Below are 16,897 nucleotides of genomic sequence, written 5' to 3'. Positions count from 1 at the left end.
AAATAATATTTCACATGTATATATTTTTAAAATGTACATATTTTATGAAGGCTATGAAACACATACATCCAAAATCTGTGTTTAGATGTATCATTTTAGTTCCTCTCTGTTGCCTCTTGGTTTCCTTTTGTTACATGTAGTTGAAATTATTTGAAAAAACATCTTACAAAACGTTAAGGCCACTGTAGAATTGTGTTAATGTAACATTTCCTCATACTTCTATGACCTCAGGTATATGACAGTTTGTTAAGAGCTATCCGTTATTGCAAAGAACCACTGCAAACTGTCTGAAAGAAAATCAAAAGGGTCTTGCAGAGCAAGCACTTTCAAATACTCGAGACCTAACAAATGTACATGGTTTGAATGATCAACCCCATTTTAACACGTTGTCCTCCCCTATCAGAGAGGCGTTAATCTAATATAAATCTATTATGCACTTCATTGCATGTAACATAAAGTTCCCATCGTGTAATTTATGAATGATGGCGTGCCTTCTAAAATTAAAACAGCCTATCAAAATAGATCGCAGCCGGCTGCAGCAGAACCTGCTTAGTACCTGCCTGCTCATACGCTGTTCTCCATTTGCACTGACTCTCGCACACAAGCAGCCGCTGCGGTCCAGCCTGTCCTGCCTCTGATTAGTCAATCGGCACGTCCATCAAAATTTCCCAGGCTGAACTCGCCTCTGATTGGCTAAAGGAGCCCCGGCGCTAGTAGCTCCAACCCCATTGGTTAAGAAACTAGGTTAGTGGTCCGACAGGCATGACGGTGAGGAGAAACTGGGTCACCGATAGAAAATCGTTTATGTCACAGTTCTGTGGGTTGCTATTACACATAACCGCTTGCTTTCAATGGATACGCAAAGCCCACCGGAGCCGCTGTAAGTACACGACCAACACAACCTTTCGGGTTATCTCCGTTGTGTTAGGCGACATTGTTGGCGTCTCAACAACGATGGCAATCGTCGATGGTTTCCCTGCGCTGGGATCATGTCAGTGTGGTTTTCTTGAGCAGGAGGAGGGACGCTAGCTCGCCAGCTAGGTCTTGACAGCTTTTCTTAGCTAGTGGCGTTATGCTAACAGTAGTGACCGATTAATGGCATATTTGGGGCACTGCGGTGGGAAACCGCTGCCACGATGTGCCGGGCTCGGTTTAGGTCTTTGTCGGCTTCCCCTGGGCTCAAACGAAGCCCGGGGAGGATTTCTTACGGGTCTTCTGGCTTGTTAAACGTTATCTAAACATGACCCGCTCGACAATGCTAAGCGGTGTTAGCATGCTAGGGATGTAAACAGGCCCTGGTGGTTATCTGGAAACCATTTCTTCGACAGCATCTATTGTAATTCGATCACGTCGACCCCCCCCCCCCCCCCCCCCCCCCCCTCCTTCCCTCCCCCCGACTTCTCAGCTGACACGCCGACGTGTGGTCGCGACCTTTAGCCAGACATCACCGTGGTTCCGCACGGCGGATGTCGCCTTATGAACGCAGTGTCGCTAACGTAGAAAGGCTGCTTTTCTGCGGTGGTTCCGGTGACATATCCCCGGTATTTCTGTTGCAGTTCTGCCATGCCGTTGTCATGTAGCCCCCCCGGTAGTTACCGTAGTTGCCTTCTGCACAGGCTGCACCAGAGAATCCCAAATGTGCCGCCTGGTTTCCACCAGGACGCCACCATCCGAAGATGGCTGTTCATGTCAAGTGCATTTTTAAGGTTTTGAAGCTTCTCTCTGATGGAGTCTTGTTTGATTTTATGGATTAGAAATAGTCCTAATGAATGTCTTAATGGGCGCTCGTGATTCTTTGCTTATTGAATTTCTTGTCAGTGGATTAGGGAGTTTTTCTTCGAAACCTGTTGCACACAAAGTCTGATTTATTCATCTTGTCCTGAGAGCAAACAAGCCTGAACATCAGCCCTACAGACAGGCAGCAATCTGTCATTATCACGCTCCTTATCAGCACAGAGGCCGTACATTATCTGCCATTTTTGTTGGGATCTTAATGGCACAGTTTTTGCATTCATTCACTTTGAAATGAGGCTTGGATGGGAGAAAATAATTGGCTGATGGGGTTTTAAAGCAATGTAAGAGCTTCTATTGTGACCTAAATCTATGTTTATAATAACATAATTGTGTCTCAGACGTGCCAGTCCAGATAACCCATCATAGCCAAACCGCTGCTGAGCGAACATCATTCTATTCTATATTTGGCTTAATTAAATCAACCTCTCTTCACTTCACTTACATGTTTGATTGAGTCAAATCAAGTTGTAGCATTGTCCTCGGCTGGTTTATTGTTTCCATGGCTTCCATAAAACCATCACCTTTTTGTGTGTTTGTGCAGGATAATCTAAAGAAAGCAGGTTCTTATGGGCCGTTTCATGAGATATATAGTGTAGCTTGTAATTCAGACCACATCTAATATCAGAAAAAGTGGACTTATGGTTTGATCTGTTTTTAATGAATGTTTGTAGGGCAAATAAGGGAAATGTCCCACTGAAAATAACCAGTTCATCTTTGATTTTAAGATTATATGTGTGGCTACTCTGTTCCCAAGATAAAACTTTCCTCAATGAGATGCTTTAACCTGATATTTTCAGCCATTTCTCAAAAACTGCTGATGACTTGAGGCATCAAAACACTCACACAAGAGTAGATTTAGTGTTTTTATGTTTTTTTTTTATGCTTGTGTAAATTCTGGGGTCACAATTCAAAATGTGCTTTAGCTGGTAAAGAAGTCTGCAGCTTCTGTGTTGGTCTTTTCTCCCAAATTTGCAGAATCCTTGTACACAATCGTTAAAATGGCCTTAAGACGGTGAACGGGTACATCTCAACGTGGGATTTCACTGGGTAACCATGGAAACCGGACTTCCTAAAGCCTTTTTCTAAGACTTCCAACAAATTCTGCACGGATGGTTTAGCCTGCAAAAAATGTAAAAAGCTTAAACGAATAACCGTCAATGGTTCAATTTCCATCTTTTATTTATCATTCAAATCATGCAAATCTCGCCTCAGATTTGTTCTTAGCTCCTGGGAAATGCAGATTTCAAACCAAAAGCCTTTGAATGCTCTTGGCGTTTTTGTCATGAGTATTTCCATGCCCGGGTGTGTTGGTGCAGCGGTCCAGGTAGAGGGTTTCAGCTCGCCTCCTCCTGGGCCTGGGCCGGGGCCGGGGCCGGGGCCGGTGCCGGTGCCGGTGCCGGCCTGCTGCCTGGTTTCAGGCAGTGCGAGTGGGTGGAGGGTGTAGAACATGCAAAGGGACCCGAACGGCCTGCTGACTCACTGATGAAGTAGAAGTAGGTGGTGGATGGAAATTGAGGCTGGCTGGTTTTTAGACCACAGAGACTGACTGACCCAGTTTCCAGTGCAGCACCAGTTCCTCTCAGTATCACCAGAGTGTTTGTTCCTCCTGCAGCCTGGAACCTTGCCTCATTAAAGACGATCACCAGGTCTGTCAAAGCAACCCCTGACTCAGGTCAGTGGGCAGCTTCACCGCTTGGGTTCTGGCAACAGTATTAAGTCATATTCTACGATGTGAACGACATTGTGTGCTATATTTTCCTTTGTTGTCCAGTGGCGCTGGATGGTTGATTAGAACTCGACGACAAGTGTGAGCGTCAGTGGGTGTTTCAGGATAACCGTCTTCCAACTCTAACAGGCTTTATTAATGTTTGCAAGAATGTATGAGCACTTAGGAATGAACTTGAAAGTAGATCTCAGGTTTTTATTTGGGTCCTGTTAAATCGTTTAAATGTGTTTAGTCGAGGGCTGCAGCCATCCAATATTTCAGCAATCCGATATTCTCTTAACTTCCTTCATAGTTTCAACGAAGAGCGATTCTAAATACGTTAGAGAAAGTTTTGTAATTGTGGCTATTTTCCCGCTCCTTCAACCGAACATTTTCACTTCCTCTTTCTGCGCTTGCGTGGGTGACCTTCGCGCGTTGTGCCACATTAAAAGTCGTCCGTGGGAAATATCGGGACTTGACCTTTACAGTTAAATAAGCAGATACAATTTCTCCAAGAGAGATTTTTGTACTGGAGCTCCTGGAGTTACTCAAGGAATCGTCCCCAGTCCTGACAGTCATCGTCAGGCTGAGTTTACTCTATAAAATAACCCCAGATCCCCATCCAGCCTGGATATCAACACAACGTTCGCAACCATGGGAACATCGGAGTCAACATTCTTTGGCTAATACCAAGACAATAAATACTGTGAAGAACAAACACATTTTAGCTTAGAGGAACACACCTGATGTAAACACTGAAAACAGCAGTCGTAGCAGCATCCCTGTCAGCGCTGTGGAAGAGTGCTGTATGTGCAAAACCCTGCACGATTTACCTCCCAAACGCATAGGAAGCCACGGGATGAGTCAAAAATGATTCAGCCTGGATGATGACATTGAACTGTTCATCACATTGCGAACTAATACAGCACATAAGGCGGCGCAGCACTTTCAATCACACCATAAGGGAAATGTCTGCACTGCCCCCGGCTCAACGTGAATCATGTGGCTCCAAAAGGGTCCGCGAACAGCCGCCCACATCACGGAGCTGGCGTTTGCCTCATTAGCTCCCCGCAGCCGAGCAGAATATAGCAGCTGTCAGTTCAGCCTGGTGTCATGATTCCATTCTCCACAGACGGGAGCCAGCGTGATCAGTTTTGTGACGGCAATTGTCGCATCACCCTCCCGACACTCGGCTCTGTCAGAAGGAACCGATCCTTTTTACCGTCTCCTCGCTGGTAGTTTCTGCGTAGCAGATTAATTAAAGTCCCGCCCCGTTAGGTAAGAGAGAGTTTCCACATTTTTTTTTAGCAGTATGATCATTTTAGCCATTACTAATGTGCTCTAAAACAAGTCGTCCATGATTACGTCACGCTATTTCTGTCCAATATTGCAGTTTGATGCTTGAGGAAATTAGCAGAGTGCATAATATGCAGTGTGTATGTCTGCAGGTTGTGTTATCTGTGCTATATTGGCTGCATTATCTTTGCCAAGTTGGGAGTTCTGTTCTTAATAGACCTTTTATTTTTCTTCCCCGTGCCTCTTAATATCTGGTTAGCCTAAATGTTGGTGTTTTGCATTTGTTCTGTGGAATTTTGGGTAATATTATTATTGTATTATTATTGCATTCTGTTATTTCCATTTTAGGTCTGCGAAAGAGACTTTGACCCCTTTCTATCAATTCTCTGCAGGTTTAGGCAAGCTGATTAAGGATCGGATTATTTTGGAGAAACGTGTTGACGTTAAACTGGATGAAACCGAGTCGGGCTGAGTCGAACAAGACACAGACGAGTGACACAGATCCAGACGACGCGAGGCTCATCCCGGAGACCTGTCCCAGTTTCCTAGCCAGGTAAGTGTAGCAGCCAAGCTGTTCCACTGGCGTTTAAGACGGCAGACTGAAGCAGAGCACGGAAGGCTGCTCTGCAAAGTCTGACCTCTAACACCAACAATTGGATCATAAAAAGTAAGATTCATTCATTTATTCATATATATATATATATATATATATATATATATATATATATATATATATATATATATATATATATATATATATATATATATATATATATATATATATATATATATATATATATATATATATATATATATATATATATATATATATATATATATATATTACAGTACACACATAAAATCTTGCTACTCAAGTCGCACTACACCCCTCATTTCATGTAAACACGTATTTTAGTGTTTCGATCTGCTACAGCGACCTTATAGTTAGAATATTAGTGTTTTGGGATGGGTGAGAAACTCCAAACATCTGGAAAGCTGCGCCTGGATTTTGTCATAATTATTTATTCGTTTATTAGAGGTCTGTGCTCGGCACCACGACGGCTGCTCTCCTGCCAGGGCCTAAAGTTGTCTGCTGTGCTGCTGTGTTCACAGTTGAGGTCTCCAGTGTGGATGGAAGGAGATGATTTTAACACAGAGGCTGTGATGAACATCTGTGGTAAGTAGTTATAACGCCCGCTTATAACAAGAATGTTGCAGACACCTTTAAGTGATGCATCTCAGCCCTGCTTTGATTTTGTTTAATATTAATACAATGTAATATATAATGCTGTTCTGCAAGTCCGATTTTAAGTAAATAAACCAAAACCAACACATCAAATGCAGGTTAGAAAAGCAACACAATGAAGCTGGTGATGCAGAGCTTTTTGTCAGCATCTGAGAATATTCGTGTGCTTGGAGCTGCTCCCTGGTAGCAGCAACACTTCTGATATGGGAGTTCTAATGCCTGTGAGTTGTCGGCTTGTTCCGGGGGAGAGGGTGCGAGACAGTGATGATGCTACTCAGCATCCTTTTGGATGTGGCTCAAATGTTTCTGTCTGCCGAAGCTCTGCTGATGCACTGCCGTTTGTTAGTTATAGTTAGCTACATTAGTTATTTACCCCCCAACAAATGGCAGATGAGCGTCATCGGATTTACTGGCTCTTTTAAGTGCTGTTGATTTTCAGATGCACTACAGTCACGTTTACTCACGTCTGTAAAAACAATTTTTCTCCTTGGACAGCAGGAGTCTTTTGTTTTCGCTCCCTTAGTTTGACACTTAAGTGTCCTCGGGTATCTGTGGGTGTTAGGTTGATCACTAAATTGTACAGAGACTCCTTATATTGAGCCTGGATGCTGCTATTTTCACAGGGCTGAGAGCAAACTCTCACTTTATGTTCTCAGAACGGTCACAGGAAACCCACAGGTTAGCAGTTGACCTGGATGGTGCATCTCCAGTCTGCTTCTGCAGCCCATGAGACGTTTACCATCCAGCCCTTTGCTCAAGGCTCGACAGGGAGCCCCTGGGCCCTCTAGTAGGACTCACGACAGTCCGAGTGGCCCTCATAACCAGACCTCATGTTGCAAATAGTCAAAAGAGATTGTTGATTCCTTGTCACCAAGGGTGCCAGTCAGTAAACAGTATTAACCCGTCACATGCGTACCTTATTCTTGGACAGCATGTTTCTTTAAAGGTGTATTTAACCTATTTCCAAGGGTTAGCCTCATTATTTAGCTTATGTGTTTGTTCTGCAGATGACCTGATGGCAGACCAACGGATGGACATCTCATCCACAATGACTGACTTCATGTCCCCAGGCTCCACCGACCTCATCTCTAGTTCTATCAGCACACCTGGGATGGACTACACCCGCAAGAGGAAGGGCAGCACCACCGACTACCAGTAAGGACAGAGGAAAAACAGGACTGGGGAGTAGAATCGAGAACAATATATGACACGTGTCTAAGAAGACAGTCTGTTACAAATGGAAAGTTTGCAGTTTCCCCACTAATAAGCCTCCACGTGGCAAGACCAGAAGAATGTGTCACTACGTATCTATGTATGTTCCCACGTGAATTCCAATAAATGGGCGGAGATCTGCGAAGTGATTTTCCCATTATCGTATTTCCGCAGTGCGCGCATAAACACGTCAGCTCTGACTGTAGCTATTATCTGATTACGCACCATCATCAGATTTTTATGGCCATAGCAAGAGGCCTATTGTACAGTCTAATGCATTTCATATTGCTCTACTGTTGACAAATAGTAATTATGAAATTTATGTTTCTTTGCAGAATTGATGGCTTCTCATTTGAGTAAGTTCACACACGACACTGTTAACGAATCAAGCCAGTGATAAAGTTTAGTTTTGTTGTTACACGGGTGAAATTAAGGAGATTGAAGCAACACTTGTGTAGCCAGGGAAACTTTGGTTTATTTGCGTTTTTAATGTTGAAACTAACCGCTCCACTATATTGACTCTTCTTTCAGTGACATGGATCCAGACAAAGATAAACTGGGAAGGTACGTCCCCGTCCGGAGTTACAGAAGAAACGAAACAAACCTATATTCATACTTGTGATGCCACATGCATGCAAACCAATAATATAATCTTCAACAGATTATTATGCCCCATTTTAATATTTGCTTTTTCTTTACAGTGACCAACAGGGCCGGATTAAAAATGCCAGGTATAACTCAATTAAATCTCACACGATTCCATGGAAGACGAAGGGATTTACTCTGTGCTTTGAAATGTGTGGGGCTGTAACCGCACACATGTTAAGCTCTAATTAGCAACACAAATAGCAGTTTTGCCCCATCTTTTAAGAGCGCTGTTCTTAGGATTGTGCTAGTGGATTCAAGCATTTGATAGGATGGAGGAAGAAGCATGTCTTGCAATGGTGATATAAAGACGGGAGAGTAATCTGTCATCTTTGCTCATCCCACAGAGAGGCTCACAGCCAGATTGAGAAGCGTCGGCGGGACAAGATGAACAGCTTCATCGACGAGCTCGCGTCTCTGGTGCCCACCTGTAATGCCATGTCCCGCAAGTTGGACAAGCTAACGGTCCTACGAATGGCTGTCCAGCATATGAAGACACTGAGAGGTGAGAAAACATTTGACAAAATAGCATTAGGAAATGTGCACTTGTAGCTCACACTGCATCAGTTTTAACTATCATTAAAACATATATGTAGCAAAAAAAAATGGCAGGACGTAGCAGCATTGCTGTTTGTCCGAAGTGGAGACTTTTTACTACGGACCACTGATAGACAATTTATCATAGATATAAAAAAAAGAAGCTTTTTCCTCAGTATTGTTGACATGGTCGGTGCGTTTTAGTGCATCTGGATTTTAGTGCAGCCTATTGGATTTCACATAAACATCAGGTGAGGTACTGCAGCTCTTTGAGCCAGAAGAAGCTGAGGAATACAGGAAGCTCAAAAAGAACACAAAATATCCCTGTGTCATCGCCTGCACTGTAACCTAAATTTTTATTACTTGCTTTGAGTTTTACAGTGCACACTTACCTTCTAGGATTAAAAACACAATTCAATAAACGGTGTACAAAACACGGTTAAAGCGTTTGCACTGTTGAAGAGACGCCACTCAGAAGTCATTCAATTGGTAAAAGTGAAGAAGAAAAATAAACCCTTTTAGAACTTTGAGCCACAAAAAGATAGTTTCATGCATTGACGGTACAGTTATTTGTGATTTTGTGTCCCTGACATTTGATTTTTGTTTCCTGCTGCACACAGGTGCTGCTAACCCATACACAGAGGCCAACTACAAACCCTCCTTTCTCTCAGATGATGAACTAAAGCACTTAATACTGAGGGTGGGTGCACTGATGTAACGACTCTATTGCCATGGCCGATAATCATTGATTTGATTTTGAACAGTCCTAATATGTGATTAACTTGAGAAAAGTTTCTGAAGAAGCGATGTGTGAAACCCTCTGTGTGTTGGATAATGCAGGCTGCTGACGGGTTCCTGTTTGTGGTCGGTTGTGACCGTGGAAAGATCCTCTTTGTGTCTGAATCGGTGTACAAAATTCTCAACTACAGCCAGGTATGCTGGCGCGCGGACAAGCTCTGAATCACATTTTCTTTGTCGTTCTCTCAAGCAAACATTAGTTTCAATGTCGACTTTTATCTCTCTTCCAAATCTCTTACACAAGTTTTTGTACGTCTTTTTACTCTCGTCTTCAGAACGATCTGATAGGTCAGAGCCTTTTCGATTACCTACATCCCAAGGACATTGCCAAGGTTAAAGAGCAGCTGTCCTCTTCAGATACAGCCCCACGAGAGAGGCTCATTGACGCTAAGAGTAAGTCCACTATGTAGTCGCCTTGACAACGCCGCTCCCACCCCGACTGCCAATATACAGTCACATACTGAAAGTTCCTTCAGAAGAAAAATCCTTCAATAATTTTGTCGCACTAGAAGTGATGACAGAGCAGAAAATGATTTCACAAAACTATAAAAACCAGTCAAGTTTTGTTCCTCTTCCTTTTTTTTTCAGCCTGAGGGGAAAAAGTGGAAGGAACCGTTGATGTTATTACATTTACGTTGTGTTTAGTTTTGACCCTGGACCTTGTTGCACCGCTGATGGTTGCCACTGGTGTTTTGCAGCTGGCCTTCCAGTAAAGACAGACATCACCCCTGGTCCATCTCGACTCTGTTCTGGTGCCAGACGTTCATTTTTCTGCCGCATGAAGTGCAATCGACCTTCTGTGAAAGTAGAAGATAAGGACTTCCCGTCCACCTGTTCCAAGAAAAAAGGTGTGTAACCCTCTACCGGCACTGGTGAACTGGCGTACGCTTGGACTAAAACTTAGTTTCCCATTTAAAAGATCAGGTTATGTGTCAGGAAGCAACTCTGCTCTTTATTGACTCAAGTGGGGTTTTTTTAGCCTGTCTGTACCATTTTTTTTTTTCCCCCCCTTCCCCATTGTAACCAGGAATCACACTTGACCTGGCATGAGGGCATTCTTATTACGCAGCGGAGGAAGCGGGGCTCATTGAATACATTTTTTTTGACCCCACCTTAGTCACACTCGCCCGGTCAAATCCCAGAATCCACCTGCATCACATTTTGTTGCCGTCTCTTCTCTACTCTTGTGTGTCACAGAAGGCCTTTAACTGACGGTTTTATCCATCCAGATTGTGCGGTTTTACCAAACCATGTGTTACTTTGCCCAGGTCTTGGCAGAATTTACTGGGATGATCACCGGGGATTGAGTTTCTTTTTCTCTTTGAGAAGGAACAGTCCTCATTACCCCCCCATGCTCCAATGGCCCACAAGCAGATGGAACATGTGGCTTCCTTCTTGTCATCCTCTGCCTCATTATTCACTGATAGAGTGGAACTGGAGTGTAAACTAAGTGTCTTGAGAGTTTGAAAAGCATTCACAAGCAGTTCAAAGTCGGTCACGCAACCTACGAGGTTATATAACGCTGCGTTACTGCTGCCTGTATGCAGACTACACTACAGGTATGAGTCAAGTATGTGAGGGAATGAGCTGCTTGGTGGAGGTCTGCTCACACCAAGGAGTGCTTTTCTCTAGGTTTAAGAGGTAGTTTATTTTCCCCCTGTTGTCTTGTATTGAGGTCATGATACAACACCTTGGATCCCTCAAACATATCTCTCTTTCTCCAACCATCCTATCCAGTGGTTCTAGATATATGTATATGTAGATATTAAATAGATATTATTATATTATATTGTGCAAAATCTTCCAGCAGTGTAAAAAGCAGCCAAAAATATTGTGATAAGAAATTTTAAAATAAAGATCTAATTGAAGAGCAAAGTAGTGTGGAGGCTAGTTGAGGTTAAATCAAAAGGCTTTAAAAACCTTTCAGAATATGGTTTTTGATAAGATCAAACAGCTGATGATGAGGAAGTCGTATCACATGAGGAGAAGGGAGAAAAAAAATAAACTGTTTACTGACTTTAACTCTGGTGCTGAGATGAGTAGCGGGTGCACTCAATGCTATTAACTTTCTTAATGAAGTTTCCGTTATTTTTATTTCGATGGCCCATTGGAAACATGGAATATGTTGATTTTCCTTCACTCAGATTGAACAAAAACGACAAGCTGCTATTGCAACCATTTTTACCATTATGAAACAGTCAGAGCTGGTTTTATAATGGCAGTCTAGGTTTTTTCCAGCTCATTGAACTGTAACAATTCCCCATCATCCCCACAGCATGTAGAGGGCCTCTCACTAAAGATGCTGGTCCATTTAGCATCCAACCCTCATCTCTCCCTTCTCTCTCATCACAGCTGACCGCAAGAGCTTCTGCACAATCCACAGCACGGGTTACCTGAAGAGTTGGCCGCCGACCAAAATGGGTCTGGACGAGGACAACGAACCTGACAATGAAGGTTGCAACCTGAGCTGCCTGGTAGCTATCGGCCGTTTGCACCCCCACATCGTCCCCCAACCCAGCCTGGCTGATATCAGGGTGAAGCCCACGGAGTACGTCTCCAGACATGCCATCGATGGCAAATTCGTCTTTGTCGACCAGAGGTGAGTGGAGGGACACTTTTCCCTGACTGAATGGTTGTAGCGGTGAGCTTTAGCGTCATCTTATTGTGACGAGGCCAAAGGTAGCGAGCTGTCTGTTTTAACTGGACTCATTCAGATATACTACATTAATACCAGGGGTTGAAGAGCAGAGCATCAAAATTAAAATAAATACGCTTTCAAACTTTACAAATACGAAGTAGCTAACACAAAATTAAAAAAGTATGCATTTGGTATTGTAAAAAAAAATAAAAAAAAGCCCTGTTCAGCAATTAATTGTAACTTGAGCATTCATTGAAATGGTAGTAAAGTAGTATTGAGAATAACTCGTATAATGCATCACTGAAAAGGAAGGCTCTGAAACAGATGCATAATATTCCATCAGTCACAACAGGAAAACTGCTCAGCTCAGGACACCCCCAGAGGCTGACGCTGTCTCCTCGGCGCTAACCTCTCCACTCCATTCAACAGACTGACAGCAGTGTAAACACCACTGACAAGTCATGTGACAGCCTTTATTGATTTGCCCTACATCTATACTTAGTGTGTATGTGAAATGAAATGGAATAGGTAAGAAGATGTGCTGTGTGAGTCCTGCTGCCTGGATAAATGAGCATTTATGGTGTTGACCAGGTGTTTCTCTTGATAAAGAACGTGGATCCTCATGTCTGATCACATTTTATGGACAGAGAGGCTCTGCTTGGTCTTGGACAGTGGAGAAGATAATAGAAGCTAATTGTAGTAGAAGTAGCCTGGGTGAATTTCCCACTATTTATAAAAAAAAACAAAAAACAGTTAAAGTTCTTTTACTAACAAACCTGTGCTGCCTCTCTGGTGTCCGTTTAGAGCTACAGCCATTCTAGGCTACCTGCCTCAGGAGCTGCTCGGAACTTCCTTTTATGAGTATTTCCACCAGGATGACATCGGCCACCTGGCGGAGTGCCACCGGCAAGGTACCTGCTCCGTTATGTTCAAAAATCACGCTCCGCACTAGTCTGCAGACCTGTTGGTCATCGTGGTGTTGATGGGTGTGTCCGTAGTGCTGCAGATGAGAGAGAAGATCAACACCAACTGTTACAAGTTTAAAATCAAAGACGGCTCCTTTATCACGTTGAGGAGTCGATGGTTCAGTTTCATGAACCCCTGGACCAAGGAGGTGGAGTACATCGTTTCCACCAACACCGTGGTCTCGTAAGTACGCCGGTGACCACGGTACGACCACGGTAGCGAAGCACTTTTTCACGTTCCTGCCTTGTTCTGTGCAGGTGTCCTATGATGGAAGGATCAGACTACCCTCAATCTGCTGCGTCACCACAGAGCATGGACTGTGTTCTAACCTCAGAAGGTGAGGCGGTTTAGAAGCACAACACCTACTTTAGGTCACGTTGAAACAAAGAAACCCATCATTGCTTATTTGTTTAATAGGTGGAGGAAGGCGGGCGCTGCAGACGGTGCCGGGCATCCCTGGTGGCACCCGAGCAGGAGCTGGAAAGATCGGACGCATGATTGCAGAGGAGGTGATGGAGATCCAGAGGTGAAGTATGAGTTTTCTGGGCCGACGTTTGCAAAACAAATGCATCCATCTGAGGATTTTCAATGAAACTGGATGTGTTAATGTGTTGAGTGGAGAAACCAACCGTGCTTTAGAAAAGGTCACAGGGGCTTTAGAAATGTGCCCAGCCTATGGTAGCTTTGAGCGGCCGAGGTGAGGTGAGCGTGTCTGACTGCTGCTGTCTTCTTCTCTATTAGGATTCGAGGGTCCTCCCCCTCCAGCTGCGGCTCCAGCCCCCTGAACATCACCAGCACCCCTCCGCCAGACACCTGCTCTCCAGGGGGTAAAAAGGTAACGCCCAAGCCAACCCCTAACTTCACTGTAGGATACTGTTGCCGCACACTGCCGTAATTCCGAAATTGAGATGAAATAGATGCCCAACGGTGTAAAATGTGACGTCTGCCGCATCTGTAGATTCAGAACGGGGGGACGCCCGAGCTCCCGAGTGCAGGGATCATTCCTGGACCGGACTCTGTAGGCTACCCTTACTCCAACCAGTCCATCATGAGTGAGTCGCACACGCTAAACCCGCTCCTCCTCCGTTCCCCTCCGCCTTTTCTAATCACCTGTCTTCCGCCCAAGGTGACAACTCCCACCTGAGCATAGACATAATGGACGACCCCGGCTCCAGCAGTCCCAGCAATGACGAGGCGGCCATGGCGGTCATCATGTCCCTGCTGGAAGCAGACGCCGGGCTGGGGGGACCCGTGGACTTCAGCGACCTACCCTGGCCTTTGTGAGGAAGCTGCAGAGGAGGAGGAGGAGCATTGGGGGCAACAACAGAGTGTCAGAGCCACTCGTGGAGAGAGTTCAGAGCCCTGCACAGCAAAGAGGATTGTTTAAACTGCCACGGTTTGGCTCACAACTTAGTTTTCAATCAACATTTCCTATTGAGGAATAAGTGAGTGTGAATTCGGTCCTGGCCTAATGAAAGAGGTGTCATCCACAAACCCTGCTTCAAACTCTTGAGGTCCTTCCTGCAGGCTTTCCCACCAGCCGCTGATCAGCAGACCCAGACAGGCGTGTGGATCAGCTGAACTCTTCCCACCAGTGGCTCTGGGCCCTGCTGTAGGTCTGCAGCCAGCTACTGGAACCTGCGCTGGACTCTTTATGTTCACTGATGGTGGTCTGGAAGCTCTTGGCTTCCACTTCCTGTTGCTCCCGTCTTGTCATCTCTAGCTTGAAAGCTGCTTTCAGAAACCTTTTTTGTTTTTTAAATTATTCCCAACTCCCACATGCAGAGTATTTCAGTTCACAATTTAAAGGTTGTTGATGTGATTTAATCCGTAAAAAGGAGCAGGAAGTTCTGAATCCGCAGCAAGATGCAAATTCAAAGCGCCCTTGGTGTCAAATACAGATGAATGACGTATTCAAGCAATGCAGCACGGGGGTACGGCCAGTTTCCCAGCACTCTTATTGGGCAACACAGTGTTGGGTATTAATGTCCCTAAAATGCCCTCTGAAGCAGTGGGGGGGCTCAGTGGGGGGGCTCAGTGGACCTTCAGCTGTCTCAGATTTGATCCAGTTTCATGTCATCCATCTTAATTTAACCACCTGTCCTCTTGGACTTTAAAACGTCCATATGAAATTTGCTTTTGATGTAAAACATTTATTCGGACCGGTCGGTTAAGTCAGTGAGTCCAACTGTGGCCCCGACCCGCTACATTTGAGTACTGGTGGCTTTTTCACAAAGTGGCCAGTTAGACCTTGCGAGGTGTGCAGGGTTGGTCTGGTCTCTTACCCCAGTGCATGCTGGGAAAGGCTGCAGCCTCCAGCAGGTGGCTGGACGTCAGTTCGACACATGCTGCAGGTCCTGCCCAGTTTAGCCCCTCTGACTAGGTGGAAGCATAGTGGGGGCCGCAGACCTCCAGACCTCCTGTCTGAGTAACGGAACACTTCAGGCTCCAACCCTAACCGGGCCTGACACGTACGATGCACTTAAGACAGTTCAGACTGTCCATCTGGACTCTGGATCAGTGTTCTGGTTCTAAGAACTTCTTTCTTTGCCTTTGTCATCCGAGTGTTCAAGATTATCACACCCTTTCTAACCGTTTGAGTTTAAAAAACAAGAGAAATACCTCTGCTCCTCTTTTTTTCCCCAATAATGAAGGACCTGGACATTTTAGCTCTTCTTTAGCGGCTCACCGCTGTGACTGAATTTGGGCGCTCTGCTCTGTGCTCACATAAATGGGAAGAAAACAAAACTCAATTTACAACTGTCAAACAAATAAATACTTATGGGTATGTTAATGATATCTATAGACAAAATTAAATTAAAATGGCCGGAAGTTTATTCAAATATGCTTTAGGTGCATTGGTGCTTTTACTTTGAAAAGCCTGGCCAGCAGTATTAATGGTTCTAAAATGTTTAAATTTAACTGAAAGATTTGCGAATGGAAAAAACTTTTCTCTTTCTGTTGCCGGGTTCAGAATTTCTACCATTTTTTTTCCCCTTCTATTCCCAGTACAAAAATATTGTCCAGCCAGTTTAGACGGAAAATTTGGGGGGGAAATGAGGAAAATACCAGAAATTCCATTTACATCTATCCTACCATGACTGAATTCATAAATAAATGAGCAATTTCTTGTGTTTTGAGCCCCATCTCGGCCTTTTTAAAACGAAGTTTCCAGATCAGCTGATCAGCTCTTCCTCGCAACTCCGATTCTTGACACAATTCAGTTGGAAACGAACAGGAAAAAAAAGGGCCCAACTAATTCCTCCAAGTTGGGTTTCCGTGTAAGGACCCAAATCAATTTTTCTTAGTTTTTATTTTCTAAATCGACCATTTGGTGTGAAGAGCTGAGCCGCCTGAATTCGCAGATCAGTTCCGATGTTCGCGCCAGAGAAAGACGAGCCCGGGACATGATTCCTTTCCCGCGTGGGCAGAAAATTCTGGGAATGTTTGGGGAGCCGTGGGTGACAGAAGTGCTGCAGATGTGGAGCAGCTGCTGACTCCCCCGTATCTGTTCTAGTGCTTCTTTGGTTTCCATTGTTTTTACGGCACTACAATAAAAGTGTTCCCCTTGTTGATATGCCCCTCCTCCATCCGACAATAATGTATCAAAATCTTTAAATATCATGTTAAGAGTATACTTTATGCAAATATATGAGTATGATGAGTGTATTGTATGTATCAGCGGTGAATATTTTTAAAATAAAATTATTTGTTTCCGTCATCCGCTCCAGCTGGTCTGCGCTGATTGGCCGCTTGCCCGCGTTTCCGGTCGACGCTTCAGCCAATCAGAGCACAGCAAGAGTATTTCTGTGATGTTGCCATCCAGCTGCTGAAAGTTGCGCACGCACGCAGTTGGAGTCGTTCCTGTTTTCACAATCATGAATATTTCACCTCCCGAGTCAGATAATCTTCCAGATCATCTTCCTTTAATTCCATAGATGGAATTTATCCTTATTACCGTAGTCATTATTGCCAATCATTTTCTAATCAAGAGTTAAACATCTTTGGTGACGTTCATACTTTAGGTTTTTGGGTTTTTTTAAAGATATTGTTGGAGGGA

General features: G+C 44.3%; 1 protein-coding gene across 2 annotated transcripts; it reads left to right on the top strand.

Moving 5' to 3' along the window:
* The first annotated feature begins 729 nt into the window (after positions 1-729).
* bmal1a (basic helix-loop-helix ARNT like 1a) lies at positions 730-16,558 on the top strand. Of its 2 annotated transcripts, none has more exons than XM_003967087.3 (20): positions 730-880; positions 5,188-5,348; positions 5,909-5,972; positions 7,049-7,196; positions 7,589-7,609; positions 7,785-7,817; positions 7,955-7,984; positions 8,246-8,403; positions 9,056-9,135; positions 9,276-9,368; positions 9,509-9,626; positions 9,932-10,081; positions 11,586-11,832; positions 12,676-12,782; positions 12,870-13,020; positions 13,095-13,174; positions 13,255-13,363; positions 13,579-13,672; positions 13,796-13,889; positions 13,964-16,558. In XM_003967087.3, the coding sequence occupies exons 3-20, from the start codon at positions 5,927-5,929 to the stop codon at positions 14,119-14,121; spliced, it is 1,917 nt and encodes a 638-aa protein (XP_003967136.1). In that variant the 5' UTR covers positions 730-880; positions 5,188-5,348; positions 5,909-5,926; the 3' UTR covers positions 14,122-16,558. The 2 variants fall into 2 exon arrangements, with proteins under 2 accessions (XP_003967136.1, XP_029697504.1); XM_029841644.1 differs by lacking the exon at positions 730-880 and adding an exon at positions 4,147-4,777.
* The last annotated feature ends 339 nt before the right edge of the window (positions 16,559-16,897 follow it).

Source organism: Takifugu rubripes, chromosome 9 (assembly GCF_901000725.2).
Source record: "Takifugu rubripes chromosome 9, fTakRub1.2, whole genome shotgun sequence".
Classification (NCBI taxonomy): domain Eukaryota; kingdom Metazoa; phylum Chordata; class Actinopteri; order Tetraodontiformes; family Tetraodontidae; genus Takifugu; species Takifugu rubripes.
The sequence above is the reverse complement of the archived record's forward strand: the minus strand, read 5'-3'. Positions and strand labels throughout refer to the sequence as shown.

Coding starts and splice junctions, on each gene's coding strand:
- bmal1a (XM_003967087.3), top strand. CDS start 5,927: ATGGAAGGAGATGATTTTAACACAGAGGCTGTGATGAACATCTGTG. Junction 9,136..9,275: donor TAAAGCACTTAATACTGAGG/GTGGGTGCACTG, acceptor TGGATAATGCAG/GCTGCTGACGGGTTCCTGTT. Junction 13,021..13,094: donor TCCACCAACACCGTGGTCTC/GTAAGTACGCCG, acceptor TGTTCTGTGCAG/GTGTCCTATGATGGAAGGAT.